Source organism: Cetorhinus maximus, chromosome 17 (assembly GCF_964194155.1).
Source record: "Cetorhinus maximus chromosome 17, sCetMax3.hap1.1, whole genome shotgun sequence".
NCBI lineage: Eukaryota > Metazoa > Chordata > Chondrichthyes > Lamniformes > Cetorhinidae > Cetorhinus > Cetorhinus maximus.
The window spans coordinates 59,626,534-59,653,657 of record NC_135895.1 but is presented as its reverse complement, the minus strand read 5'-3'; the positions used below and the strand labels follow the sequence as shown (position 1 = coordinate 59,653,657).

General features: G+C 43.1%; 1 protein-coding gene across 3 annotated transcripts in view; it reads right to left on the bottom strand.

The window, feature by feature from the left end:
* Window positions 1-27,124, bottom strand: part of dnai4 (dynein axonemal intermediate chain 4) — a 189,137-nt gene that overhangs the window by 141,885 nt on the left and 20,128 nt on the right. For all 3 annotated transcript variants that reach the window (XM_078561279.1, XM_078561280.1, XM_078561278.1), the window contains exon 3: window positions 19,456-19,637. In XM_078561279.1, the coding sequence (XP_078417405.1) occupies window positions 19,456-19,637 (182 nt within the window). The remainder of the gene's footprint in view (window positions 1-19,455; window positions 19,638-27,124) is intronic.

Below are 27,124 nucleotides of genomic sequence, written 5' to 3'. Positions count from 1 at the left end.
GTGTAGAAATAGAAGGATGCATGGTTGGAGAGATAGTACTACAGGGAGGGTTTTAGATTCTTGGGCTTTTGCAACCGGTTAGGGGGAGATGGGACCAGAGAGGTTGCAACAGAATAGAGCCACGACCCATGTCCTTGCAGGGTGGTTTGGAAGTGTTATTGGGCAGGGTTTAAACTAACTTGGCAGGGGGGTGGGAACCAGGAGATAACATTAGGAAGACAAAACAAGGTGCACAAAGAATTGGGAGAGACAGCTAGCCTTACAGTAAGAAATAGTAGGGTATTGTGTATGATCAGAGTAAGAGGGAATGCAATGAGGAGTTAATTAGTTTTACTTTGTGTGAATGTGAATGCACGGAGTGTGGTAAATAAGGGAGACCTGAATTCCAGGATTAAATTTGTTCAGGAAAGATATAGATGGAAAGAAAGGAGGAAGGGTGGCAGTTTTGATTAGGAGGAGCATTATTCTATTGGGGAGAAGGCAGAGGAATGATACAAGGTGAATTGCTCCTTCAGAGAGCCACCACAAACATGACGGGTCGACTGGCCTTCTGTGCTGTAACTGTTCTATGATTTTATGATTAGAGTGCTGGAGAGTGAAGATGTCCTAGTGGACAGAATCTATTTGGTTAGATCTAAGAAACAATATAGATACCATTACATCACTGGCTGTATTTCACTGGTCTAACTAGTGGGGGAGATATAGAGGAACAAATTTTCAAGAAAATTACGAGAGGTGTAGAAGCAATAAGAGCTTTATAATTGAGGAACTTTAATTATCCTAAAATAGACTGGGATAGTAATAGTGTAAATGGCAGAGGGAGAAGAGCTTGTAAAATGTGTTTAGGATAATTGTCTCAAGCAGTATGTTTCCGGTCCAAAGGGGATCTGGATCTGGTTCTGGAGAATAAGTTGAAACAAACAGATCAAGTGTGAGTAGGGGAACATTTAGGGGACAGTGATCCAAGTATCATAAAGTTCAGATTAGCTATAGTGAATGACAAGGATCAATCCAACAAAGAGTTTAGACCCCGAGACTGAGGCGGAGGGGTTGGGTGGAGAGTTTACACCGTGAAACTGGAGGGATGGGGGTGGGATGGGAGAGGGTTTAGCCCCTGAGACTGGGGGTGGAGGAGTAGAGAGTGTAGACCCTGAGACTGATGGTGGAGGTGGGGTTGGGGGGTTGGTGGTTGGAATGTTTAGACCCGAGGACTTGGTGGGTGGGGTGGGGTGGGGTGCATTGTGGGCAAGTGGGAAGTGTAGACCCTGAGACTAAAACAACTTAAGAACTGATGGATAAAAGCAAAATACTGCAGATGCTGGAAATCTCAAACAAAAACAAAAATACCTGGAAAAACTCAGCAGGTCTGACAGCATCAGCGGAGAGGGGTACAGTTAACGTTTTGAATCCGTATGATTCTTCATCAGAACTAAAGAAAAATGGAAAAGAGGTGAAATATAAGCTGGTTTGGGGGGGCGGGGTGGGACCGGTAGAGCTGGATAGAGGGCCAGTGATAGGTGGAGATTGCCAAAAGATGTCATAGGCAAAAGGACAAAGAGGTGTTGACAGTGGTGATATTAGCTAAGAAATGTGCTAATGGGGACATAAGGGTAGAAAGCAGGATGAGCAAGGGACAGATAGCCCTAGTGGGGGTGGGGGGGGGGGGGTGCGTGGTGGATCAAAATAGACTAAAACGTAGAGATAAAACAATGGATGGAAATACATTTAAAAATAATGGAAATGGGAAAAGAAAAATATATATAAATTATTGGAAAAAGGGGGATCGGAAAGGGGGTGGGGATGGAGGAGAGAGTTCATGATCTAAAGTTGTTGAGCTCAATATTCAGTCCGGAAGGCTAGTCGGAAGATGAGTGCTGTTCCTTCAGTTTGCGTTGAGCTTCACTGGAACATTGCAGCAGGCCAAGGACGGACATGTGGGCATGAGAGCAGTGTGGTGTGTTGAAATGGCAAGCGACAGGGAGGTCTGGGTCATGTTTGTGGACAGACCGAAGGTGTTCCGCAAAGCGGTCACCCAGTCTGCATATTTCTTAGCTAATATCACCACCGTCAACACTTCTTTGTCCTTTTGTCTATGACATCTTTTGGCAATCTCCACCTATCACTGGCCCTCTATACAGCTCTATCTGTCCCACCCCCCCTTAAACCAGCTTATATTTCACCTCTTTTCTATGTTTCTTTAGTTCTGATGAAGAGTCATACGGACTCAAAACGTTAACTGTATCGTTCTCCACAGATGCTGTCAGGCCTGCTAAGAACTGATGGAGATCTGGTGGGTGCTCTCAAGCATGTACTGGAAAGTTGAAAGATTTTTTGATGTAAATGAAAAAACTGAATAAATTCAGATATTATTTCAGTAATTAATTTTTCAAATGCAGGTTACTGAGCATATTGAATAGCTTTGAGCACATGGGATAGTTTTGAGCATGCGGGATAGCTTTGAGCACGTGGGATAGCTTTGAACACGTGGGATAGCTTTGAGCACGCGGGATAGCTTTGAGCATGCGGGATAGCTTTGAGCACCTTTCGCCATTTTATGGAATTCGATGTCAAAGATGGCAAAATGCTGCTGATCTGCGATCAAACTCATTCCAAATGAGAGCATTTAATGTCAAATGATCTCTGGTCGTTTTTGAGGACATGAACGCAAAATTGATGCCAAAATATTTGGATAGGAAAGGATAAGGCCAGCAACTTACAGGCCAGCAACTTTCAGGCCACTTTATTGAACCTTGGTAGTAGGAAAGCTTTTAGAAATGATAATACAGGGCAAAATTAACAATCATTTGGGCAAATGTGGATTAATTAAGGAAGCCAGCATGAATTTATTAATTTGATTGAGTTCTTCATTGAATTTTTATAAGAGATAACAGAAACAGTAGACAATGGCAATACAGTAATTTGATTCATCTGGGTTTTGAAAAAATGTTTTGTAAGGCACCCCATAGTTGTCTTATGAATAAAGTCAGAAAGTGTAGAGTTGGGGACATGTGACAGAATGGATTGCTAGCTACCTTCAAGCAGTAAGTAGAGAGACGGGGTTAAGGGCAGTTATTCAGAGTGGTAGAAGGTAGGAAGTGATATTGTACAAGGCTTAGTGCTGGGACCACTGCTGTTCAAAATTTACATTAACGATTTGGAATCAAAAATATACCTAAATTTGTGGATGACATCAACTTTAGTTAATACTTGTGGAGGACTTGCAACAAGTTACAGAAGGACATTAATAAACTTGCAAAATGGGCAAATAATTGAAGTTCAACACAGATAAATATGAAGGAATACATTTTGGTAGGAAGAATAGGGAGATCACTTGCTACTTGGAAGGTGCAAGCCTAAGTGGGGTAGAGGAACAAAGGGATCTTGGACTACAAATACACCACAAAAGGTTGTGCTACAGACTAGCAAAATCATTAAAAAAAAGCTAACCAAGGGCTAGGCTTTATTTCTAGAGGGATAGAATTAAAAAGTAGGTAAGTTATGCTAAAACTTTATTAAACCTTGGTTAGACGGTACTCAGAATACTGAGTGCAGTTCTGGTTGCCATATTGTAAAAAGGATATAGAGGCATTGGAAAGGGTGCAGAGAAGATTTACTAGGATGGTACTGTCTTCCTGCCCTAGTGGACTGAGCAGGAAGACTACAAGGTAGGACAGTTGATGAACAGTGGCAGATATTTAAGGAGATATCCAATTCCTCCCAAGAAAAATATATCCCAATGAGGAAGAAAGATGGTAAGAGGGGGAAAAAGCATCCATGGCTAAGCAAGGAAGTTAAAGATAATTTAAAGGCAAAAACTAAGGCATACCAAATTGCAAAATTCAGTGGCAGGCTGGAAGATTGGGAAACTTTTAAAGATCAACAAAGGGTAACTAAAAAATAATAAAAAAAGAGCAAAGGTAAATTATGAAAGAAAACTAGCACAGAATGTAAAAACTGATAGTAAAAGCTTCGACAAGTAGATAAAAGGAAAGAGAATAGCCAAAGTGAATGTTGGTCCCTTTGAGGACGAAACTGGGGAGGTAATAGTGGGGAACGCAGAAATGGCAGTGACGTTTAATCAATATTTTGCCTCAGTTTTCATGGTGGAGGACACTAGTACCACCCCAATAGTAACAGGTAGTGCAGAGGGTATAGAGAAGGAGGAACTTAGAACAATCACCATCACTAGAGAAAAAGTACTGAGAAAACTATTGGGATTAAACGGTGATAAGTCCCCTGGACCTGATGGCTGACATCCCAGGGTCTTAAAGGAAATGGCAGCAGAGATAGTGGATGCATTGGCTATAATATTCCAAAATTCGCTGGATTCTGGAAAGGTTCCAGTGGATTGGAAAAATGCTAATATAATGCCCTTATTGAAAGGGGGGGGAGGCAGAAAGTAGGAAACTATAGACCAGTTAGTTTAACGTCTGTCTTTGGGAAATTGTTGGAATCCATTATTAAGGAAGTAGTAATGGGGCATTTGGAAAGTCAAAATGCAATCCATCAGAGTCAGCATGGTTTTATGAAGAGTAAATCATGTTTGACTAATTTGCTAGAGTTCTTTGAAGATGTGACAAGCGAAGTGGATAAAGGGGATCCTGTAGATGTAGTATATCTGGACTTCCAGAAGGCCTTTGATAAGTTGCCGCACAAAAGATTAATACGCAAGATAAGATCACACGGAGTTAGGGGTAATATATTAGCTTGGATAGAGGATTGGCTAACCAACAGAAAGCAGAGAGTCGGGATAAATGGGTCTTTTTCTGGATGGCAAGCTGTAACTAGTGGGGTGCCACAGGGTTCGGTCCTTGGGCCCCAACTATTTACAATCTATATTAATGACTTGGATTCAGGGATAGAAGGTACTATAGCTAAATTTGCAGATGACACCAAAATAGATGGGAAAGTAAGTTGCAATGGAGAAATAAGACATTTACAAATGGATATGAACAGTTAGGTGAATGGGCCAAAATTTGGCAGATGGAGTTTAACGTGGATAAATGTGAGGTTATCCATTTTGGTCGGAAGAATAAACTGGCAACTTATTATTTAAATGGAGAGAAACTTCAGAATGCTTCAGTGCAGAGGGATCTGGGTGTCCTCGTGCATGAATCGCTGAAGGCTAGCATCAGGTACAGCAGGTAATAAGGAAGGCAAATGGAATTTTTGGTATTTATTGTTAAAGGAATAGAGTATAAAAATAGGGAAGTGTTGCAACTGTACAAGGCATTGGTGAGACCGCATCTGAAGTACTGTGCACAATTTTGGTCCCCTTACTTGAGGAAGGATGTAGTTGCACTGGACGCGGTTCAGAGGAGATCTAATTGAGGTATATAAGATGCTAAAGGAGATAGACAGAGTAGACGTGGAGCGGATGTTTCCCCTTGAGGGGCAATCTAGAAAGAGAGGCCATAGTTTTAGGCTAAGGGGTGGTAGATTTAAATCAGAGATGAGGAGGAATTACTGTTCTCAAAGGGTCATGAAGCTGTGGAATTCACTACCTCAGAATGCAATGGATGCCGGGACGCTGAATATATTTAAGGAGGAGATAGACAAATTTTTAATTAGTAATGGGTTGAAAGGTTATGGGGAGAGGGCAGGAAATTGGAGTTGAGGCCGAAATGAGATCAGCCATGATCGTAATGAATGGCAGGGCAGGCTCGAGGGGCTGAATTGCCTACTCCTGCTCCTAATTATTATGTTCTTATGTAAATGCGTAGGATTACTTATTAGGAAAGGATTGACAGGTTTGCTCTTTGCTCTCAAAAAAATCTGAGGAGTGACCTAATAGATGTCTTCAAAATTATGGAAGGTTTTGATACAGTGGATACAGAATGTGTCCTCTTGTAGGAACAGCATGTAGAAAGATTTAGAGGATGGTTCAAAAGGTGAGAGACTTCAGTTACTTGTATAGATTGGACAGGCTAGGGTTGTTGGACAGGCTAGGGCTGTTCTCCTTGGAGAAGAGAAAGTTGAGAGGAAATTTGATAGAGGTGTTCAAAATCATGAGAGTTCTAGTCAAAGTAGATAGGGAGAATCTGTTCCCATTGGCAGAAGGGTCAAGAACCAGAGGACACTGATTTAAGGTGAATGGCAAAAGAACAAAAGGCAAATAAGGAAAAGCTTTTTTTTTTGCAGTGATTGCTTAGGATCTGGAATACACTACCTAACCGTGGTGGATTCAGATTCAATCATGGCTTTCAAAAGGTATTTTGATAATTACCTGATGAGAGAAAAAAATTCAGGGCTCAGGGAAAAGGTGGGGAAGCTAGACTAACTGAGTTACTTTTGCAGAAAGTTGGCACAGACACAAAGGGCCAAATAGCCTCATTTGGTTTTGTAATCATTTTATAGGACTTTGTTTCAAAGTACATCCTTTCTAGGTAAGAGGACTAAAACTATACACAGTACTCTAGGTGTGGTCTCACCATAGTCAAATATAATTGCAGCAAGATGCCCTGGGTAAGAAATTGGGCCCATTTATATCCCATTTTTTAGGTGGTATAATTGCCCTTAAAACGCCAAAATGACAGCTGCAACATGCATGCACACTGGTGGGGCAATTTGAGCTAGATGCCATATTGGTGCAGGTGTTATCATGCGCGCATTGAAGGTCCATTTGAACTGTGCAAAGAAGGAAGATCATAGGCCTGGCCACTTCCATTATCACTTGGACCACCTCGTGCAGCAGAAGGTTCCCCCTTCAAGTCCCTTCATGTTACATGGAGGATGGAGGTATTATTCAATGTCTGTGCTTAACCATTTGCATGTTGATTGCAAAGAAACTAGTCTGGCAGGCTCTCTTGAGTTTAAAACAAGTAAAATGGTTAGTTTTTATTGAGCTGAAAAAACCGACCCAGGTAAAGATATAAAAATATTCAAAAAAAGGTAAACCCACACCCGACCACACCCCCACACACACACACACACACCATATAAGGTCAGAAGCTAGGAATTCTGTGGCAAGTAACTCATCTCCTCTCCTGACTCCCCAAAGTCTGTCCCCAATCCAAAAGACACATCAGGAGTGTGATGGAATACTAAACAAAAACAAAAATACCTGGAAAAACTCAGCAGGTCTGGCAGCATCTGTGGAGAGGAACACAGTTAACGTTTCGAGTCCACATGACTCTTCAACAGAACTAAGGAAAAATAGAAAAGGGGTGAAATATAAGCTGGTTTAAGGGGGCGGGGGGGGGTGGGGGGGGGGGGGGGGACAAGAAGAGCTGGATAGAGGGCCAGTGATAGGTGGAGATAACCAAAAGATGTCACAGACAAAAGGACAAAGAGGTGTTGAAGATGGTGATATTATCTAAAGGAATGTGCTAATTAAGGGTGGAAAGCAGGACGAGCAAGGTACAGATAGCCCCTGTGGGGGTGGGGTGGGGTGAAGGAATCGAAAAAGGCTAAAAGGTAGAGATAAAACAATGGATGGAAATAAATTTAGAAATAATGGAAATAAGTGGGAAAAGAAAATTCTATATAAATTATTGGAAAAAACAAAGAGGGGGAAAATCGGAAAGGGGGTGGGGATGGAGGAGAGAGTTCATGATCTAAAATTGTTGAACTCAATATTCAGTCCAGAAGGCTGTAAAGTGCCTAGTCGGAAGATGAGGTGCTGATCCTCCAGTTTGCGTTTAGCTTCACTGGAACAATGCAGCAAGCCAAGGACGGACATGTGGGCATGAGAGGAGGGTGGAGTGTTGAAATGGCAAGCGACAGAGGTCTGGGTAATGCATGTGGACAGACCGAAGGTGTTCGAAGGTGCAGAACACCTTCGGTCTGTCTGCAAGCATTACCCAGACCTCCCTGTCGCTTGCCATTTCAACACTCCACCCTGCTCTCATGCCCACATGTCCGTCCTTGGCTTGCTGCAATGTTCCAGTGAAGCTCAATGCAAACTGAAGGAACAGCACCTCATCTTCCGATTAGGCACTTTACAGCCTTCCAGACTGAATATTGATTTCAACAATTTTAGATCATGAACTCTCTCCTCCATCCCCACCTCCTTTCCGATTTTCCCCCTCCTTTTTGTTTTTTCCAATAATTTATATAGATTTTAGTTTTCCCACCTATTTCCATTATTTTTTAATGTATTTCCATCCATTGTTTTATCTCTACCTCTTATCCTTTCTCGATTTCTTCGCCCCACCCCACCCCCACAAGGGCTATCTGTACCTTGCTCATCCTGCTTTCCGCCCTTTATTAGCACATTCCTTTAGATAATATCACCACCTTCAACACCTCTTTGTTCTTTTGTCTGTGACATCTTTTGGTTATCTCCACCTATCACTGGCCCTCTATCTTCTTGTTCAGCTCTTCTTGTCCCACCCACCCCTTAAACCAGCTTATATTTCACCCCTTTTCTATTTTTCCTTAGTTCTGTTGAAGAGTCATGCGGACTCGAAACGTTAACTGTGCTCCTCTCCACAGATGTTGCCAGACCTGCTGAGTTTTTCCAGGTATTTTTGTTTTTGTTTTGGATTTCCAGCATCCACAGTTTTTTGTTTTTATCTTAGTGTGATGGAATACTCTCCACTTGGCTGGATGAGTCCAGCTCCCACAACACTCAAGAAGCTTCACACCATCCAGGACAAAGCAGTCCACTTGATTGGCACCCCTTTCACAAGCATTCATTCCCTCCACCCCCAACAAACAGTGGCAGCAGTATATATCAGTTACAAGATGCACTGCAGAAACTCACCAAGGCTCCTTAGGCAGCACCTTCCAAACCTACGACCGCTACCATCTAGAAGGACAAATGCAGCAGACAGATGGGAACACCGCCACCTGGAAGTTCCCCTTCAAGCCACTTACCATCCTGGCTTGGAACCACATCATCGTCCCTTCACTGTTGCTGGGTCAAAATCCTGGAACTTCCTCCCTAATAGCACTGTGGGTGTACCTACACCACAGGGACTGCAGCAGTTCAAGAAGGCAGCTCACCACCACCTTCTCAAGGGCATTTAGGAATGGGCAATAAAATGCTGGCCTAGCCAGCGATGCCCACATCCCATAAATGAATAAAAAAAAGTTACTTTTCAGCCAAATAAAGATTCAAGGCTAAAAGATAAGTGAAAAGAAAGTTTACTGTTTATGAGTCCTTTGTTGGTGTCTGTGGCTGCGGATGATTTTTTTTCTCATGGTGGTCTTGAAATCCCAGGAGTTGAAGCCCATGTAAACTGCAATTTCAGAGACAACATCTTTCTTGAAATGTAATCCGTTTTTCCAAAAGTCAAAGATTTTTGCACTTGAGGTTCCTTTCAATGGAAATTCTCTAATTCTATGCTGGATTTCAAACTGGACTAGAGATAGGGTCTTGAGCTTGGGACAGAAGGGGAGAGGGAGAGTATCACTACCCCGTTGGCAGGTTTCTTCCAGGCTACTGCTTAGCAGATTGTGTGTTGTAATCAAACATTCAGAAATGGTCCATTCTAGTACATGACCTTTCTCCCCATAATGATTTCAGAAGGTATTTTCTCATCTCATGCCTGGACAGGCTGTGGCTATCATTCATTCCTGCCTGCCAGAAAAAAGGGAGGGTCAATACATGGCTTCGCTGGAATTGCAGGCTTCTCCATGGTACAGGCTGCCATGTACTGAAAGTACATTGCTTCGCGGGCTCTGCATGTTATCTGTGCCCTATACTGGAACTAAAACGGATTGCACACTTTCAACATCCAGCTGGTGTGTGTCCTTAGGCAGCAAGTCATGCAGGTCCATGTCCACTGTCTTGGCAGCAGTCAATGTCTCATTCTGTAGCAGTTCACTGTGCCAGCTGCATGGCAGACCAAAGGGAGGCTAATGTGTGACGGGCTAATGACTCCAGTGTGCAATCCATGCAAACAGGATAGCACACATAGGATGAGAGCAATGCTGTCACATAAAATGAACAGCCCACTGGCGTTCTGAACGAATGCTTCCACTCCCTGGAATGCACTGGAAGAATCCTGCCATACTCAGTAGAGCAGATGCCAAGATTTGCAGTAGTCTGCTGCATAACATTGTCATCATAAGGGGACAGCCCTTGCCACTACCTATACACTGAGCAGCTGAAGAGCAGGAACATGAGGAAGTGGATGAGGAAGTGGAAGCAGCTAAACAGAATCACAGAATCACACAGTGCTCAAGAGGCCCTTTGGCCCATCCAGTCTGGACCAACATGTGAGAAACACCTGACCTACCTACCTAAACCCATTTACCAGCACTTGGCCCATAGCCTTGAATGTTATGACCTGCCAAGTGCTCATCCAGGTACTTTTTAAAAGGATGTGAGGCAACCCGCCTCCACCACCCTCCCAGACAGTGCATTCCAGACCGTCACCACCCTCTGGGTAAAAAAGTTTTTCCTCACATCCCCCTTAAACCTCCTGCCCCTCACCTTAAACTTAAGTCCCCTCGTGACTGACCCTTCAACTAAGGGGAACAGCTGCTTCCTATCCACCCTGTCCATGCCCCTCATAATCTTGTACACCTTAATCAGGTCACCCCTCAGTCTTCTCTGCTCCAACAAAAACAACCCAAGTCTATCCAACCTCTCTTCATAACTTAAATGTTTCATCCCAGGCAACATCCTGGTGAATCTCCTCTGCACCCTCTCCAGTGCAATCACATCATTCATATAATGTGGCGACCAGAACTGCACACAGTACTCCAGCTGTGGCCTCACCAAGGTTCTATACAACTCCAACATGACCTCCCTACTTTTGTAATCTATGCCTCGATTGATAAAGGCAAGTGTCCCATATGCCTTTTTCACCACCCTACTAACATGCCCCTCTGCCTTCAGAGATATATGGACACACACGCCAAGTTCCCTTTGTTCCTCAGAACTTCCTAGTGTCATGCCATTCATTGAATGCCTCCTTGTCAGATTACTCCTTCCAAAGTGTATCACCTCACACTTTTCAGGGTTAAATTCCATCTGCCATTTATCTGCCCATTTGACCATCCTGTCTACATCTTCCTGTAGCCCAAGACACTCAACCTCACTGTTAACCACCTGGCCAATCTTTGTGTCATCCGCAAACTTATTAATCCTACCCCTCACATAGTCATCTCTGTCGTTTATGTAAATCACAAATAATAGGGGACCCAGCACAGATCCCTGTGGTACACCACTGGACACTGGCTTCCAGTCACTAAAGCATCCTTCTGTCATCACCCTCTGTCTCCTACAACTAAGCCAATTTTGAATCCACCTTATCAAATTACCCTGTATCCCATGTGCATTTGCCTTCTTTATAAGTCACCCAGGTGGGACCTTGGCAAAGGCTTTGCTGAAATCCATATAAACTACATCAACTGCACTACCCTCATCTACACACCTGGTCACCTCCTCAAAAAATTCAATCAAATTTGTTAGGCATGACCTCCCTCTGACAAAGCTATGCTGACTATCCCTGATCAAACCTTGCCTCTCCAAGTGGAGATAGAGTCTCTCCTTCAGAATTTTCTCCATAGTTTCCCTACCACTGACGTGAGACTCACTGGCCTGTAGTTCCCTGGCTTATCTCTACAACCCTTCTTAAATAGCGGAACCACATTAGCTGTTCTCCTGTCCTCTGTCTCCTCCCCCGTGGCCAGAGAGGAATTAAAAATTTGGGCCAGAGTCCCTGCGATCTCCTCCCTTGCCTCCCTCAGCAGTCTGGGACACAAATCGTCCGGCCCTGGAGATTTGTCCACTTTTAAGCCTGCCAGCACCTTGTCACTCCCTACATCAATTTGCTTAAGAATCTCGCAGTCTCTTTCCCCGAGTTCCATACCTTCATCCTCATTCTCTTGGGTGAAGACGGATGTGAAGTATTCATTCAACACTCTAGCGATGTCCTCTGGCTCCACCCATAGATTGGCCCCTTATGGGCCCTACTCTTTCCCTGGTTATCCTCTTCCCATTGGTATACTTATAGAATATCTTGGGATTTTCCCTACTTTTACAATCTGGGAGGAGGCAACCTGAACAGCCCCTTTCTGTTTTTTGCCCAAAACATATATTTTAATCAAATGTCATGCCCAGAATACATGAAGGGATATGTCTTTATCATCCTTGCTACTTTACAATTTTTTTTAAACAGACAAAAGCTTTACAGTGACTGAAGCCTAACTAGCTATGATGCACACAAAGAGGAATTTCTAGCCTTCAGAAAACAGCAAGGATCTCGTTATCTCTAAGGAGGTGCCAATGCCTCCTGTGACTGCTAAAATCAAATTCCAACGAAATGCACAAAGACCCTTTACATTTCTAAAGCAGAGCTCTGGCCAATGGAGACGATATGTCTGTGAGGACAAACAGGCCCCAAAACCGCTGAAACTTATTAATGGATGCAACATTAATCATCTCAAGAATCCAGACCAGGAATATACATCCTTTGTCCCAACCAAGGGTAAGACACCCAACAGCACCCCCAAGCTGCTAGAACCTGTAATATTGCCTTGTGGAGCTGAATACAGACAATCTGCCATCTTCCATCAGCAAAGCAGCAGCAGAAACAGAGCTCTGTCCAGGTTTAAATTGCCTGGCCCTCATCTACACTGACTTTCTACTGGAATGTCTGAACTACTGTACCACTACTGCAAGAATGTTTCCGCTCTATGTGCTTCTCCCATCGTGGAAGTCAGTGCGACTAGAAAAGTGGATCACCCCGCATCAGTTTCAGCCAGCTAACCTCTCTGAAGGAATACACCATTGGACTTTTGATTCTGGACTCTGGACTCACATGAAACAATAATTCTTATTTTGTCTGTGGTCTTGCCCCGTACCTCTTTCTTTCCTTTATTCCTCTTTTATTGTGTGAATGTACGTTGTGGCTACATTTTGAATCCCTTCCTGCATTTCTGAGTGTGTGTAAAATAAATTAACCTGAATTTACCCTATCACGAGTTTGCTGTGCGGTTACTAATAGAGGATTGGATCACTTCAAAAATTGAAGGGTTGGAAAAATACTCCGCCACTTATAAAGGGGGAAATCAAAAATCAAAAACACCTTTCTGTTTACATATGGGCGGTGAGAGGAGAAATCAGGGCATAAAATTTGTAAAAGTACATTACATAACAGTTTAAATTGGACATTACAGAAAGTGCAATATGGTTCAATTTCTTTCTGTGGCACTCTAAGGTGCCTCAATACACTTAAAATTACAGATTATATTTACAATACACATTTTAAGTCGAACATACAGCCCAAGGGGCTTTACATAGGTCCAGCCCTTCAGGGAGCCAGACCTGAGGCTGAAGGGGACAAAGGATCAGTCAGCCCACTTCCAAAAGAATGTGGCCTCTCTCTTGCTGCAATTTACTTTGGCTCCTGAGGCCAGTTTGAACTGGTGTTAGGAACTAGAGTTAGTTTTAAGTTTTTTAAAATTCATTCATGGAATGTGGCCCTCATTTAGAGGGCATTTAAAGTTCAACTACATTGCCTTCCCTAAAGGATATTAGTAAACCAGATGGTCTTTTACGACAATTGGAAATATTTTGTGGCCATCATCAGACTTTTAATTATAGATTTTTATTGAATTCAAACTTCACCATCTTGCCATGGTGGGATTCAAACCCAGGTCCCCAGGGCCTTACCCTAGGTCTCTGGAATACTAGTCCAGCGACAATACCACTATGCCACTGCCTCCCAGGAGGTTATATTTGTATTGGCGTGTGTTAGGAATAAGCTAAAGCTTTAAGTTTAGGTTTTAGCTTAAAGTTTAATTTATATGTTTTATTTGTGGGTTAAAGGGGTGAAACCTGAGTCTAGTTTCATTTAGAGTTTTTGTCTGGGAGAATGTTGCCTGCAAGTCTGTGGGTTTGTTTGGATACCTACATTTTAATGAGGTTTTACAAGTGGTTTATGGAAGTTAAAACAAAGTAGAAAAATTGTGATGTTGCCTAGCAACAGGAGACTTACAGTGGGAAACAGAAAAGCAGTTAGTCTGTGGATACCACAGGGTGAGGAAGCTGGACAGGATAGGGAATTGCAGAGAGCAGATTTCCCAAAAGAATGAAAAAGAAAAGACACAAAACCAGGAAGCGAAGGAGGAAAAAGGTCCCAAGTGTTAATATGGCCATCACCTTGCTAAAGACAATTGCTAGTTAAACAGGTGATGGGCATTGATTATCCCATCTAAATAGAATAAAAATATACTACTGGAACACTTTGTGTGGAAGCTACTAGGAAATAAGTAGCAGTGAGGAGCTGTCTTGAAAGTAAACCAGCTTGAACCAAAAGACCAGCCTGAATTAATTCTTCCATCACAACCTCTTATTATGAGTAGCACCAAGAAGATAGTTAAATCAAAGGACAAAGACTGGAATCTGGAACAAATCCTGCTCAGTGGAAGTTAAAGTAAGGCGCAGAGTAAAAGGTTCTGAATTAAAGAAATCTGCAGGGAGCAGAGTCAAGGTAAAATGGGTTTGCGAGAAGCCAGAAGATCCAAGGAGACAGCCAAAGGTTGGTGACTCTTTAAACGGTGTTCTGTTAGCACAGCTAAGTACTAGAGAGAGAGAGAGAGCGCGAGTGCGTGGAAGGTAAAGCTTGAATGCACGTGGCGATCCAGAGGGGAGGAACATTGGAAGGAGATTGAAACCCTGGAGGTGGACGCTTTGTGGAAGGAGTCCAAGCAAAAATGTTGTTTGGGAGAAGATTCCAAAGTGAGTTCTTCGAGTGTGGAGATTGGAAATCCTCGTGTGAAAGACAGAGTTCAGTGAGACTGGTTGGCTCACGGTGTGACAAGCGTCTGGGAGGAGTTGATAAGCGATCCACAGCATTTCCCTGGGGTCACATCTATCACTTGGTTTTGGGGTGTGGTGTGTCTCACCACAGGTCTCCTATTGGTTCACTTACTGTGAACATTAGAGTAGAAGATAGATTTTGTAATTTATGTTATCCTTACAAATCTGTATATATCTGTAAAGGTATAGTTGCAGGTGAAGGAGTATTATAATATAGTTCAGCTTTTCTTGTTTAATAAATGTTTTATTCTTTTGTCAAATGTTGGTAGCAGCTGACTCCTGTGACTCTGTTCAGTAGCCACCCTCCACGTTTCTAAACAAAAAATTAAAAGTTAGGATCTATTAAGCTGGGTTCCTCCATGGATCTGACTTGTCCAGTAGTAACATCAGCTGGGATCATAACACTAGTCACAGGTACTCATCGGTCTGCGAAGCGACAGTGGATCAGAGCAGAGGATGAACAACTCCTTTCTGCCTGAGCTGTCGGTGAAGAACTCATCACTTGCTTATAAACTGTTAATCTGTAACATCTATTTCTCATGAAAGGTCATTAACCTGAAATGTTAACTTCCTCCAAAGATGCTGCCAGACCTGCTCAGTGTTTTCTAGTATTTTCTGATTTGAGTTTCCATCCTTGAGATATTTTGGAGTATGAATGGCAAATTAGTGCAAAACTACAAGTAGTTTTGAATGATGCAGCCATAGACGCTAGTAATAGTGGCAACTACAGAATCCTGCTTCGGACATCATGAAGTAGGCTTTGTAGTCTTGAGCATATTAACAGCAAGTCTTTACTAACAATTCATAACTATATACATATATACAGTAGAGGGACTATATACAAATATACAGTAGAGGGTACAGGTATGGAACTGACTTCATCCTAGGTCATTACACATCTCTGTCCATCTCTAGACTGACCCTGGCTCCGGGTAATGTGTCTTCTTAAATCACTGTGTGGGCGGTACTGTGCTCAGTCCCACATTAATCTTTAATGTACCAGACCCTACTACTACACCTCCCCCAAGTCTTTATCCCATGGATATAGAGTTACTTTAGTTTACTTTAAGTCTTAACACTGTCGTAAGTCTTGTGCATTTACCTTATTGTTACAACCTTATTAACATTATTGCTATTACAGTACTAACATTAGCAACATTCTCACTAACCCGTCTCTCCCCTTTAAGTCCTTGAAGTTAGAGGTCTGGGTGCCTTATTACCCTTCCACATCTCGTTTGCCATTCTGGCAGGAGAGTGGTAGGCTCTGGTGGTTCTGGTTCTTGTTGGGTTGGAGGTTGGTCTGGCATTTGGATATGGTTTCAGCCGTTTCTTCCATTACTTGATGTTAAACCACGCCTGATTGGTCTGGCTAGTTTGTGGCACATGATTGTTGTTACTCTTGATGGTTTCTTGCAGGTGAATGAGAAAGGTATTCATCTGCTTGGTGGTGCCTTTTCTTCTTCTTTTTCCATTTGACGCTGAGAAAGGGCGTTCCTGTAGCAAGGAAGAAGATTGAGTAGCATGCTCACCTCTGCTTTATGTTGTAAATGGTGCAAGACTGTTACGAGGATCCAGCATCCCTTGTGGTTCTGGCATGCTGACTGGAAGTCGAGGACTCAGGGCAGTGCAGTTCTGGCTGGCTAACGACAGTGGTAGTCTTGGCATCTTCTCCCATCTGGAGGAGATCTAGGGCTAAGCAAGCATCCCTGCTCAGAAGAGAGGCTGATTCTGGAGAACATACATCAACTCAAAGATCTGTTTGTGGCCATACCTCAGTGGTTCAAGGATCATGCCGACGACTGGGAGTCGGATTCCCCTGTTCCATAAAGTGGAGTGTCCTTCGTTTGAATTCAAAGGCCACGGAGTCATGGTTCCTCATCTGACAGGGCTGTCACCAGGCACCTGAATCCAATATAAAATTTGTTAGATGACTATTTACCAGGATGTCAGCATTCCAAAACAAAGAGCTCCATCCTCTGATGTCACCCAAGAAGCATGATTGTATGCCTTCAGGGATTTTGGTCTCGACCTCGTGGGATACCCTTGGGATGTCTGTGTGGTGCTGGGGTTTTGACTTGAACAGTTTACCGAAGTTTCCCTGTCGGTTTCAATGGAAGCATTGGGTGGAGCTCGCAGAATACTGATCTTTCCTGAGGGCGCTTTGCACCACAATGTTGGCTAGGTCACTCTGCTGGGTGGTTCAGCAGAAAACAGAATTGCTTTCTTTGACTTGGATGGTCCCTGCATTTCTGTGACCTGATATGGTGGACTGAGGGTTGGTTTCTGCCCCATGTACTGTTTGTTCTCTTCCCTTAGGATGGTCCTGTGTTGTTCGCGTAGCTCAGACAGTCTAACTAGCTGAATTGCCTTGTCTAGGGTAAGGTCATCTTTAGCTTGTCGGGAGTCAGAGTGAATCATCTGCAACACCCACCATGATTCTCTCGGATGAGCTCACACTTTAAATCGCATATTCACATCCGTCTGCCAGCCTGTACTGTTTGTTTGTTTATGAAGGGATTGGCAGGTTCCCCGGACAGTTGGACTCTCTTATTAAATTTGGCTCTCTCCAATATTTTATTGGATCTCAGGTTGAAATAAACGTCGAAGGATTTTAAAACATTATCAAATTTGGCAGATGGCTCATCGATAGCTTGTGGTGCAATAATGTCGTCTGCAATTACCCCAATCAAGTAAAGAGTGTTTTGACTTGTTCTGCTACTGATTTTTTTATTTAGACCTGTAACAATGCTATCTTAAAAATCTTTTCCTGCAAAGGCTCCAATTCTGTGACTGATCTGGGCCAAAGGTGAATCCCAGTGGAGCTGGAAGTGTGGAATTGTGATACATTTTGAAGATTTTCATAAGTATGGGTACAGCTTTAAGAGATTACAGGCTTCCACGATGACGTCACCACTCACTGCCAAACAATGGATCTTTCCCCGCTTGCCAGTTTTTGGTAGGCTTTCCAAAACGTCAGCGGCATGCTTCTGTCTAGAGAATGTTCTGCAATGGCTGCGTGGGTCGGCTGGCTGCCGACCTTAATTTAATCAGTGGTATAGCGTTGCGAGTCGGGACGCGTAGAAAAGAACCGCAGGCTTGCTGTTTAGGAAACTGGATGGTCGCGAGTTACCCAAAGTAGACAAAATTAATTATTAACTTTCTTTTTGCTAAACTCAGCCATACGTTGAGACTCAATCGGGGATCGGTATTAGCGACAGGTTTCTTTCAAACAACACTTCTGACTGAATGAAAAGGGGTTTATCAGGACTGGCTGGCCTGGAATTTAAAAAATTTTGTCTCGCCCTTGTAGGCTATGAGTTCTGCTTGCTGAAGCTGGACTTTCAAGGGAGGTTCAGGCTTTCCAGGCTCATTGTTCTCTGGGGCCTTTTTTTTCTGGTAATTTTCTCCATGTCTGTAGCTTCAGTTGGGAGTTTGTTTCAGTTCAGAATCTGTTGAAGGTGTCCTTTTACTTAGCTTTTACGCATTCTTCTGAGAGTAAGGGTTTTTGATCCGGACGCTGCCATGAAGAATCTTGCTTCGGACACCATGAAGTAGACTTCGTAGTCTTGAGCATGTTGACAGCAAGTCTTTATTAACAACTCATAACTATATACATAAATACAGTAGATAGTACAGGTATGGAGCTGACTCCATCCTTGTTCTTAACACGTCTCTGTCCATCTCTGGACTGACTCTGACTCTGGGTCATGTGCCTTCTCACATCACTGTGTGGGTGGTACTGTACTCAGTCCCACATTAACCCTGCATGTACCAGACACTACTACTACAGCAATCAGTCAAATCGCATTTAACTGAAACTTTTAAACATGTGCAGTTTTACCCCAGTTACAAATGGATGCAGACTTTCAGTATAAAACTGATATTTAGCATTAAGTGTAACTCTGAGGGGCTAGTTTTTACTCAGTGATAGTGTGACTCCAATGGAAATGAAAACCGGTCAAGATGTATAATGGGCAACTGATCCAATATTGCCCGTTTTCCACCTAAATCAAAACTACTTCCAAGAGTCATTGTGATGCTAGAGTGAAATAATTCATGGAGTACACCAGCTGAGGTCAAATGAATAAGTAAAGTGGATTGTAGGCAAAACTCCCCATTTATAATGTACTTCACAATGTCATACAACAAGGCAGTTATGCAGAAAATGCTGAAAAAACTCAGGTCTGGCAGCATCTGTGGAGAGAGAAACAGAGTTAACGTTTCAAGTCTGCATTTGAAGAAGAGTCATACGGACTCAAATGTTAACCCTGTTTCTCTCTCCACAGATGCTGCCAGACCTGCTGAGTTTTCCAAGCATTTTCTGTTTTTATTTCAGATTTCCAGCATCTGCAGTATTTTGCTTTTATCTGAGGCAGTTGTGCATAAACTTTCTGATCCAGGGCCTTTTGAAACGGTTCCTAAGAGATATATGTACAGATATCACCTTTCGTACCATTTCAGATCGTGTTACAATTTAATAATTATCCTCTCCATCCCAACCTCATTAGCAAACTGCTATTTTAATCACATAAGGCTAAATTACTGGCACTTCCATGCCTGCTTGGAATGAGATGGCCCCAAAAATCTTTATAGCCAAAAGAGGAGACTTATTTCATGCCAGCACTACCTTCAAAACCAGGTTCCCTGGGATTAAAAGGTAATGTGCTAACCCATCACACAACCAAATTTAAAAATTCAACAAGATATGCATTAAGAGGGAATGAGAAAATTACCTGGTAAAAGGTCCGCCAAAACTAGTATTCATAACCGATTGGTACATTGTACCAGTGAGGATGTAGTCAGAAGATAGTAAATCTTGAGAGGAGAAAATTTTATTTTGCCTACTTTGTGCAAAAGTAGCATCAAAGACAACAAGAGAGTGAGGAGTCACATCTTTCCCACTCTCATCAAACACCTGGAAAGGACAGACATACGGTCACAACAGTTGTAAGTCAACAGAAAACTTAAAAACATGGAAATCCCGTTTAGGGCTCAGCATTATTTCTTGTTCATTTTTTCCAGTTTTCTCTCCTTTCACTAAGGAGCTGATCTGCACAGGGCTACAGTTCCCAGCAGCCATTCAAATATTTAAGTTAAATGAACATTCACCTTGGCATGCTGTTCAAACAATGGAGTGAAATACATCACAACCAAACCTAAACGTGTCCTCATGTGTTTTCTTTACAACAGGGGTCATTGAATAATTGTCAAGATCTGCCAAGCACAAGGGTTCCAAATTCACCTGTACACTCCCTAGCTCAGGCCAGTTAATTAAGCATAGACCAAAGATCAAATCTGAAATTTTCCTGATCTGTATGAATAAGTATTAAATTGGGCAGTATATGAATCCATTGAGCCATCAAGGCTGCTTCTCCTGCTTTTTTTCTTGAAAGCACTAGCCAGACCATACCTTTCAGGACAAGCATCAAAGGGACAGGAATTACTCAGAGATAGTCCTACATCACCTAGCTTTTGTTTAAATGGTATTCTGTTCCATGGAATTCTGCATACCCTCAGAATTTTTACTTGTGGAAAGCAACTGGCCAGGACTGAAAAGTAGATAATGGAGCTGTAAGTGTAGGTAAATAAAGGTAGTATTTTGTTCAAATATCTGTGGTGCCTCAGGTGATTAACCAAGTGGAGTAAAATGTTTTGAGCCAGATTGTAATGTTTGAAAGAAGTAAGCTTAATGCACTGAATAAACTTTTCATGTTCAGTGCTTTATATGAAAATTATGGAGGGTTCAGTCATACAGCAAAATGAAACGGAAAACTATTCTTTTCATTGACATTTAAGTCAATCTTTAATACCGCCGTTTTTTTTTCTTCCTGCCTCCTGGCACTAATTACTTTGTTAGGTGGAGGAAAATAGGAGAAATGGAACAAAGAAACAAGCTGGATACGCAGGGGCTGGCAAAGGGACTGATTGCATTAATGAGGGAAAACATTTTTTTATATAATAAAATTCAACCTACTTTTTATACAGTGCATTCTTTGATTTATTAAACTTCATTTGTTACTTCTAATAGCAACAATTATTAGGCTCCTCCCGGCTTCAAAAAGATGTAATTTTGTGACTTGAAACAGAGGACCTCACTCCTAAGCAATCTAATTTAAATATATAACAGTATAATTTCTCACTTATCTCCACCACTATATTATCTCCATTTTAAAAAATAGATATTTAATTCGGCCTCGTTGTTCTACTTTATTACACCCACCAGCATAAAAATCTAGTTTGTTAAGGTTAGGACCCCAAATTCTGATCTGATTAGTCTGGTGTCAGAATTAAGTGGGCTGAAACTGTGACACTGAAACTCTATCAAAAATTGAAAGAATGGAACACATTAAGGGCACATTAACTGCCCATCAATCTTGATGCATTGGAAGCAAAATCAGAATGTTGCCAAAGGAGGAAAGGAGGTAAATAAAGCTAACATTTTCTTCTTCTGCTCCTAATAGACTTATAGGGGTTTACTTTTAGGAACACAGAAAGATAGGAGCAGGAGTAGGCCATTCAGCCCATCAAGTCTGCTCTGCCATTCAATTAGATCATGGCTGATCATCTACCTCAACATCATTTTCCTGGGCTATCCTCATATCCCTTGATGTCATTAGTATCCAGAAACCTATTGATTTCTGTCTTGAACATATCCAATGATTGAGATTCCACAGCCCTCTGAGGTAGAGAATTCCAAAGATTCACCACCCTCTGAGTGAAGAAATTCCTTCTCATCTCAGTCTTAAATGGCCTGTCCCTTATTCTGAGACTGTGTCCTCTGGTCCTAGCCTCACCAGCCAGGGAAAACTAACCTCCTGTGTGGGACCTTATCAAAAGCCTTCTGAAAATCCAAAATCACCACATCCACTGGTTCTCCTTTATCCTACAAGTAACATCCTCAAAAAAAACCAACAGGTTTGACAAACATGATTTCCCATTCATATACCTTTCCCTAAGGTATGATCCCTTCAAATTGAATATCTTTGGCTACAAATGTTTTGGGGTCTTTCCTGGGATCTCAATGAAACTGTAAAGCCCCGATTTTAATTCCCACATCTATCAGGAATGGGGCATTAGTGAAGGGAGCGAGGGGACAATTTTATACAAAAACAAAATTACCTGGAAAAACTCAGCAGGTCTGGCAGCATCGGTGGAGAAGAAAACAGTGACGTTTCAAGTCCTCATGACCCTTCGGCAGAACTGAAGTATAGTTAGGAGAGAGGTAAAATATAAGCTGGTCTAAGTTGGGGGGGCGAGGGGAGAGAGAAGAAGATTTTATATCCTTATAGCATCTTTTTCACCCATCTTCATATCACGTATCATTTTAACAGGTATGAATTGGGCAACCACCAAGGCACTGGCACCTGATAAACAAGGGCCTCATTGAAATTCAAAAGTCGGGATCTGCTAATGTTTTTCTGACATTAACATTAGACAGCCACATTCAACACCCAGTTCCAGCCTTGTCAGGAGCCCCCTGCACGAAGGAGCAGTAGGTCCAGAAAAGGGAGGAACAAGGTAAGTTTTTTTTAAATGGTTTCCTTCTGGGCCAAGGGAAGGTAGCTATTTTATTTTAAATCATCCAACTGTAATTTGGGAGCTTTCCAATTTTCTCTGCTTCTCACTTTCCTGAGGTGTTGATTCCTTCCTGACATACACATCGTTGGACATCTTACCTAGGTGATCTTTATTCACATTGTAGTCTTGACAGTGAATATCAAGAAGCTTTTTGACCATACAAAGCATCACAATCAAGTCTGATCTTGCCCTTACGTGACTTCCAGACATGGACTTCCAGAAAAGCGAACCTTGTGAATATTTTCACCTGACAAGTTCAGGTGCACTGTGGCCAATTAGTGCACTCCTTTGAGATCAGCTAACTCAGCAGAGATCAAGGATTGAAGCTGGCCCTCAAGTAAGTGAGTAAGGGTGAATGAGTTGGCCTCAAGCAGGAGTGAGCGGTCAGTGGCCAGGGATGAGTGGGAGTGGCAAGGTCAACGGGATTGGCCAAAGTTTTAAATGTTGGGTCAGAAGGAGCACTATTTCCCCGCCCATTGAGCTCCATATTGGCTGCATTTGCTGCCAATGCCATGCATGCACAGTTATGTGTGGCCGCCTCTTTATAGGGGGCAATGTGCAGCAGGCTGCATGCGCAGTCATCACTGGCCCTGGAATATCAAATATTACAGCGCCGGCAGCATCAAGTTAACAGCTTTTATTAGAGGGAAGCAGCCTCTTTATAATGTTTGCAATTGCAGCTTCCCCACAGTTTCTGAATCTCCTGCTCTGGAGCTTGTTCCCTTTGATCCAGGTCTGTCATCGGGAAGAAACCCAGGAGCTGCAAACAGAATTGCAGCTGTCACTAGGTGGATCAGAAACCTCCCCTCCCTCCCCATCGTGATCCTCTGAAACTGCGGGGAGGCCGCGCCCCAACTGCCTGCCCACTGTGGGGCTCAGAAACTAGGTGAATGGCTTCAGGATGCAAATAAGATCCAACCAACACTGTGTCTCCTGCAAGTGACATCATTGGATTCTGCGCATGCACAGACAGGTATCAGCAGCCATCTTACATGGCTGTCTTGCATTGGCAGGAGACAATGTATTCAGATAAGTAGAATGGATAGCGCCACCGGGTACTCGGTGAGCTCAGCACGTGGCAAACAAATCACTGGATCATTTGAAAATAAACAGCACAATGAATGCAAGACATGCAGGACCTTAATTTAAATAAGTTATTCTGCCCTTTAAGCGTTTCCGGCATGTGCTTCTGCCATCATCTTATCCATCATCTTATCCATGGCAGGCATATATTTCAGGTCAGAAATTTCTGTGTGCTTCCTGCTGCCATTCTGAGAACTTACTGACTAGCTAGCATCCAAAAAAAATGGTACTACGTGGCTGAATTTCTAGGACATCAACTTTAGACCAATGTTCATCTTCTGTTCCCTATACATTTTAAGTACTGGTAACTATCTAATTTACTTATAGAAGACTTTATGGACTCTGATTCAAAATTATTTTTGACAAAGAATTGCACATCCTAGACATCCTGTTAAAGAGTTTTTCTTATTTCTGCTTTAAATAATTTCATAATTATCTTAAATTTCTGTTATCTCATTATTGTCAACCAGTGGAAATGACCTGGCATTACTTATTCCATCATAATACCTAATAATTTTGAAGATGTCCGGCAAATCTCCGAGGTGGTTCAGTAGATTGTTTGGAAGTTGGAAAGCCAACTTCAACCGGGTAAGAATGGATAAACTGATAATCAAATAAACTGGAATCAAAGGCTGGCAGGCAAAACAGCAACTGAGCAATGGGCTGCCTTTAAAGAGGAGATGGTTTAGGCACTGTCAGGGTATATTCCCATGAAGGGGAAAGGTAGGGCAAACAAATCCAGAGCTCCCTGGATGACAAAAGAAATAGCGGTTAAGGTGTGGAAGAAAAAGCACACTTATGACGGATGTCAGGTGGATAATACAACCGAGAACCAGGCTGAATATCAAAGGTTGAGAGGGGAAGTGAAAAATCAAATAAGAAAAGCAAAGAGAGAGTATGAAAATAAACTGGCAGCTAACATAAAAGGGAATCCTAAAGTCTTCTATAGTCATATTAATAGTAAAAGGGTATGCAGAGGAGTGGAGGTGATTAAGGGCCAAAAGGAAGATTTACGCATGGAAGCAGGGGGCATAGCCAAGGTATTAAATGAATATGTTGCACCTGTCCTTACCAAGGAAGAAAATCCTGGGCAGGTCATGGTGAAAGAGAATATAGACAGGTTGGTGGAATGGACAGACAAGTGGCAGATGAAATTTAATGCAGAGAAGAGTGAAGTGATTCATTTTGGTAGAAAGAAAGCAGAGAAACAATGGACGGAATTTTCCATGCCCGTTGGCATTGGGCGTGTTTGGTGGTGTGAACGGACAATATGGTGAGAAGGCCATATGATGGTGAGAGTGATTGAGAAACCTGAGACTGGAAGTAAGACACACACGCACACCAGCCAGCCTCTTCCCCATCCCTCCTCCTCCAATGTCCTACAGGCACTTGTAGGTTTAAAATTGACAAGGATGAAGTGTTGGATAGGCTGCCTGTACTTAAAATTGATAAGGCAACAGGACTGGATGAAAAGCGTTCAAGAACACTGAGGGAAGTGAGAGCGGAAATTGTGGAGGCAGTAATTTTCCAGTCTTCCTTAAGTGGTGTCAGAGGGCTGGAGAATTTCAAATCTTACAAAAGTCTGTAAAGATAAACCCAGCAACTACAGGCCAGTCAGTTTAACCTCAGTGGTGAGGAAGCTTCTAGAAATGCGAATTCAGAGAAAATAGTCATTTGTACAAATGCAGGTGAATTAAGAAAAGTCAGCATGCGAAAATTGTGTCTAATTAACTTGCTGGACTTTTTTGATAAGGTTGATGAGGGTAATGCTGGTGATGTGGTATACACGGACTTCCAAAAGGCATTTGATAAAGTGCGGCATAACAGGCTGATAAGCAAAATTATAACTCATAAAATAAAAGGGACAATAGCAACATGGATTTTAAAGTGGATGAGTGACAGGAACAAGAGAGTGTGATTGCTGGATGCTTTTTAGACTGGAGCAAGGTTTGCAGTGGAGTTTCTCTGGGGTCAGTGTTGGGACCTTTGCTCTTCCTGTTATAAACTAATGACTTAGACCTTGACAAACAGGGCACAATTTCAAAATTTGCAGATGATGAAAGTTGGAAGCCTTAAGATCAGTAAGGATAGTGTAGAGCTTCAAAAGGATATAGAAAGGTTGGTGGAATGGACAGACAAGTGGCAGATGAAATTTAATGCAGAGAAGAGTGAAGTGATTCATTTTGGTAGAAAGAATGTAGAGCGACAATGTACGGAATTTTCCATGCCCGTTGGCATTGGGCATGTTTGGCGGCGTGAACGGGCAATATGGCGAGAATGCCAAAAAAAGGTTTCACAACGTTGTGAAACCAGTTTGCAATAGTCCACTCTGCTTGTCAATGGCAGGCCGCGTTTCCTGCCGTCGGATGTTGGGAAGTTCATTGTAATATATCTGCATATCATATAAGTCCAGCTTACCAGAATCATCCCCCCCGCCCTGGATCATCTGAGCACGTCAGCGTGATTGCATGCCAATGTGCTTCACAACGGCATATATAAGGCGTTCACCTGGTGAACTGCACTTCAAGGGGAACTCGGAGGCGAGAGCACAGTGACATTGTGCAGCGCTCATGAGGGTCTCCTGTTGGACTTCAAGGTTGAAGTGCCGCACATTCAGGTGAGGGCAAAGGCAAGTTGCTTTTTTACGGCTGGCTGACAGTGTGGTGCCAGGCAAGGGCTGCCCTGCAGTTGAGGCAAGTTGGTGGGCGGGGGTAGGGCCAAGGGCTACACTGCAGTTGATGGTCGTGCACAAGCACATGCAGGGTGTAAGGGGGTGGAGGAAGCAGCCATGCATTAGGGAAATCTTGTATAAAGTGACCATTCCTCCACAGCTGAGACAGCTCAGTCGCATCCACATTGATATGCTTGGAGTCAGACCTCTAGCTTATCTGCCCAGCAATACAAAGGCATGAAAGTGTCACCAAGTGCTCCAGAGCTTTTCACCCCTCGAGCACAGACTGCAAATTAATGAATGTTTTAATGGACCACGGAACAACTGCTGGGCAAGTTGTATAATCTCCTTCCGAAAGCTGGCCATGGAGCAGTCACTGGTGGAGGCGCTCACAGCCGCTTGCAATGTCATAATTCAGGTTTGGACCAGTCTTCCCCCATGGTTCAAGCTAACAGTGCAGCTTTGCAGTGCAGGTTAGGAGAATGCCTACACCTGAGTTGAGCACACAGCATGCAGTCCAGTAGCCATAGCTGCCTGGGGTGAGGCGGTGTTGGGGGGTCTCAGGCAGCCATGCAGCACACTAAACTCTGGCCACTCAAGTGGTGGCCAGCACTCTCTGGGATGCTTTAATGGGCCTTCAGACCAAACCAAGAGAGGTTCTTAGAACATCCAAGCTAATCCACATGTCTCTCTCTTTCATCCTGCAGGAGAAATACATCAAGAGCATGGAGCCTGGTGACCTAGCTGTATGCCTCATGGCTTACAGAGAGCGGAGGCAAAGGAGAAGCGAGCGACAGAGGCACCTGGCTGGGCAGAGAGTGGAGCAGCACCCTCAGGGAGTATGTGCAGCTGGGGCTCCCGCACACACCGCTGAAGAGTCACACCAACATCGCTGGTTGGTGCCTAGCTAGACCCAGGGTCTATAGACGCCGTCTTTCATTCCTGCAGGTAGACAAGAACCAAGTGTCGCCAAAGCTGCGCATGTCTAGCAAACTGGTCGGTCACATCTGCCACCTGCTGCAGGATTTGGTGCCATGGGGACATGGAGGGCATCCACTGCCCTGGCCGTC